This window comes from Aedes albopictus, chromosome 3, assembly GCF_035046485.1.
Source record: "Aedes albopictus strain Foshan chromosome 3, AalbF5, whole genome shotgun sequence".
NCBI classification, from domain to species: domain Eukaryota; kingdom Metazoa; phylum Arthropoda; class Insecta; order Diptera; family Culicidae; genus Aedes; species Aedes albopictus.
The window spans coordinates 361,672,625-361,676,343 of NC_085138.1; the positions used below are offsets into that span (position 1 = coordinate 361,672,625).

Consider the following 3,719-nt stretch of genomic DNA (forward strand, 5'->3'; position numbering starts at 1 on the left):
ATTTCCAAAGTAATTTTTGATAAAAACCAAAGGTTACCGAAAGAGATTCTAAAAACACTGCCCGATAAGCTACAAAGCATTTTCCGAGAGAAGGAATTCCAAAAGATTAGCTGAAAAAAATGGCTTTAATAGTCAAACTGTGATAATTCTATATTCTAAATCTACACGACAAACTGGACCAAATCCAAATTTTCATGAATTTAGGTTCCCAGAAATTTTTTTTAATCAATTTAAAGACTGTATGGGAGCAATTCGATTCATCTCCCCTCGTCGGATTTTGTACTGGGCGAACCTGTCAAGTAGACGCCCGGCTGATAACGAAAAATCTAATTGAAATTAATTTAAGATGTCAAAATAAAGTTCTTAAAACCTATATAAAACGAAAAACCATAGCGGCTCAGAAATAGGTGCTCTTTCGAAAAAAATGAAAAGTTAAAGCATAAAGAATTATTGAAGAAATTGCCTGAAAATTTGGCAATACTGATCCATATGAAATTGCTTGAGAATTTCCAAAAGAAGGAGTTAGTGAATAAGTTCTCAAAGGATTCACCGATTTTTTCCAAATGAATTACTGAAGAAATCCCCAAAGGGATTGCCCAATAAGTTTCCAAAGCAATAGTCTTAGGAATTCCTAAAGGAATTTCAACAAAACAGAACAGACGTTGAAGTCCAGTTTCTAGTTGCGGTCGTGCGGTTTCGCGAAACGTAAATTTCTTCATTGCGTCACTGGGTGTTATATGTGTTGTTCGTTGTCTATTGAAAGTAATTTTCAGTCTGTGCACTGTGCAGCATCTGGTCCTGATCAGCATTATTTTTAAACTATGTAAAAAAATTCACGGACAATTTCTCCGAAAATTATTTCTCTAAACATTAAAATAACAATTTTTATTGAATCGCAATCACATCCCGCTTTGTTTTTAAAGTCTTCTTGATACTTTTTTAAAACTTTTCTAAATGCTTATCAAATTTGCATGTTTTTTTTAGCAAATTGAGGAATTCCTAAATATTGCCAAGCTGTCAGAGTCTTAAAGATTATCTAAAAAAAAATTCTGGAAACTTTTCTGTGAGCTGATATTCCAGAGATAAAAATTACTGCTTAATAAATGAAAATGGAGACGAAGAAATATTGAAAGTAATGAAATACTAAAGTAAGTTCAAAATGAGCGGCCAGGGGAAGGACCAAGGGCCTATTTCGTCACCCTGGCTTAAGCGTTAAACCAGGTTCAACTATACGGGTAAGGCTGGCTTACCAGTTAAGCCGAGGTGAAGAAATCGACCCTAAATTTCACTGCAAAGAAATTTATAAGTGTTGAATTATTTCGGGAAGCAAGTTGATTTCTAGATAAACAAGCTAAAAATCTTTGATTTTTTTTTCTGTGTACATCAGCACAATGGCCAACTATCGACCATTCTCCCAAATCTGATCTTATAGAAACTAGTAACCTCAATAAACCGGTAACGATAATCCAATCCGCACAAGCACTAAGCAGAGACCCAGTGACAAAATGCCAAACAAGGGGTCCACCAAAGAAAGCAAAACCACGTGGTACGATACATATCCTATCCACGTTTTATTCGAAAACCCCTCGATGAAAGCGCACAGAAGAAAGCCTACAACTGGAAAATGGAGTGGGAAATTGCGGGAAATCGTTTCACAATATTGCCACAACCCGCAACAACAACAACGGCCACTTTAAGGGCAAACTTGTTAGGAGTCAAACGATGAATGGATAATAAGGACACCACAAAATCTTACCTTTTCCAAAAATGTATCATAACTGCTTCCTGTTGAGATTTTGAATATCATAATCCAAAGGTGATGTTCTGTGAAATTCAATTCTGTCAACTTTTACCTTAACATACGCTTATCGGATTACACATAAGTTCGGCGTCCCCCAGACTGGGTCATGCTCTTCGGGCAACGATGCGGCGGTGGTACGGGTGCAAAGGCGACCACGACGACAACGACAAATACCTACATCCATATATGACATGCGACGATGCCCCTCAGCATAAAAACTAGGACCGGTCTGGGAATGGTTCTGGTGTGGTTCTGGGTTGTCGTATTGTTGTATGATGTATAGAATATGCGCAAGAATCGGAACTTTAAAGACTCCTGATAAGTTCCCAAGGGAAAAATATAACTACTAACTCTAATAAATCATCATATACAGTGACAGTAATCATTTTCATGTTCTTTTTAATTTTACAAAAATACATGAACTAAATTTTATATTCATTTTAAGTTTTAACAGTTTTACAATTACGCTTGTATTGTCTCTAAAGTCAGGGAAGCAAGGAAATATCCTGGAAAATCGAAAAGTATACCAACAACAATAAATTACAACAAGTAGCGACATCTCGTCGTCAAATCAATGAAACAACCACCATTAATGCGTTCCTCCCTGTCTACCTAACATTCATGCTCTCTCACGACGACAATTCATCCAAACGATCCAAACAAATGAACCATGAGCTTTGTTTTGACATTCCACCACTCCCTGAATGTAAATAAAAACAACTCTTTCCTGCAAAACAAATTCAGTGTAATTTAGTTCACGAATTTTCGCTAATTTTGCGAAAAATTAAATTCCTCATCGATTGAAAATGTGTTCTATACTGCTGTGCTCCGACTGGAGATGCTAGGATGACAAAAAAGAAGCCATCGCCGTGAGTGTGAAAGAGACAAATCAAAGCTTTTAAATTTACCGACTGATTCCCTTATTTTTGTTTCATTTCGAACAAGACAAAACCGCATCTGGGAAAAGGAACGCCGGGACCGGTTGAACCAAACCTTCGACAGCCTGTGCAAGCTGCTGCCCGAGTATGAGCCGGCCACACAGCTCAGCAAAATCGAGATCCTCCAGCGGGCGGTCGAATATGTGGAGAAACTACAAAACAAGATTAAAGCATTCCTGGAGGAACGGGACGCGCTGCTCAAGAGTATGATTTAGATGATGGAATTTCGTTTTTCTTTCGGGAGAAGGTAATGTAGTTCAAGAAAGAATGATTTATAGAAGTTTTTCTCTTTTAGAACATGTCGATGAACTGGAAGAACGTCTCCAACTGCTGATTGCTCGGAATGAAGATTTGGCGACACTGCTGAAAAAAGCCAACATCAATGTTCCTCCCTGTAAGGTTGGGCCGATTGCGAGCGGAAAGGATTCTCCCGTGGAGAAACAGGACGCACCGAAAGAGGATTCAACCAAATTGGACAAAACTTCGAAAAAGGACGCCGAGACACAAGTCTCAAATGATACATTTTCAACCGGGCCCAACGAGTTGGTATCCATTTCTACTTCTGTGATAAAACCGAATGATAGCTGTAGTAATGCTGTTAGCAGCATTACTGGTCCCGATTCCAGAGTCGTAACTGTTACGAATTCTACTGCGGCATCAACGATTCCTGTGATGGCAGGGACAAGTGTTCCTAGCACTTGTCTCGTTGTGGCCAATAATCACATCGTGGGAACCCTGAATCAATCCAATGGCGGTAAGTAAGATATTTATTATGTATAAGCATGTATTTTTACTATCTGAAAACTATCACGGTAAATTTAGTGACTAGGTCCACTCGGTAAATGACTAGAATCTATGGAGACTAGGCTAGGATAGCTAGGAGAAAACACAAAAAGCACAATAGAGTAGCAGAATATGAGATTAACATGTACCTACCCGTCCACGTAAAACAAATCTAAAAATAATTTAAGCTGTGTAGT

General features: G+C 38.2%; 1 protein-coding gene across 1 annotated transcript in view; it reads left to right on the forward strand.

Moving 5' to 3' along the window:
* The first annotated feature begins 2,481 nt into the window (after positions 1-2,481).
* Positions 2,482-3,719, forward strand: part of LOC109414898 (uncharacterized) — an 80,779-nt gene continuing 79,541 nt past the window's right edge. Inside the window, exons 1-3 of the mRNA XM_019688741.3 lie at positions 2,482-2,670; positions 2,747-2,943; positions 3,035-3,493. Coding sequence (XP_019544286.3) covers positions 2,648-2,670; positions 2,747-2,943; positions 3,035-3,493 — 679 coding nt within the window. The 5' untranslated portion in view covers positions 2,482-2,647. The remainder of the gene's footprint in view (positions 2,671-2,746; positions 2,944-3,034; positions 3,494-3,719) is intronic.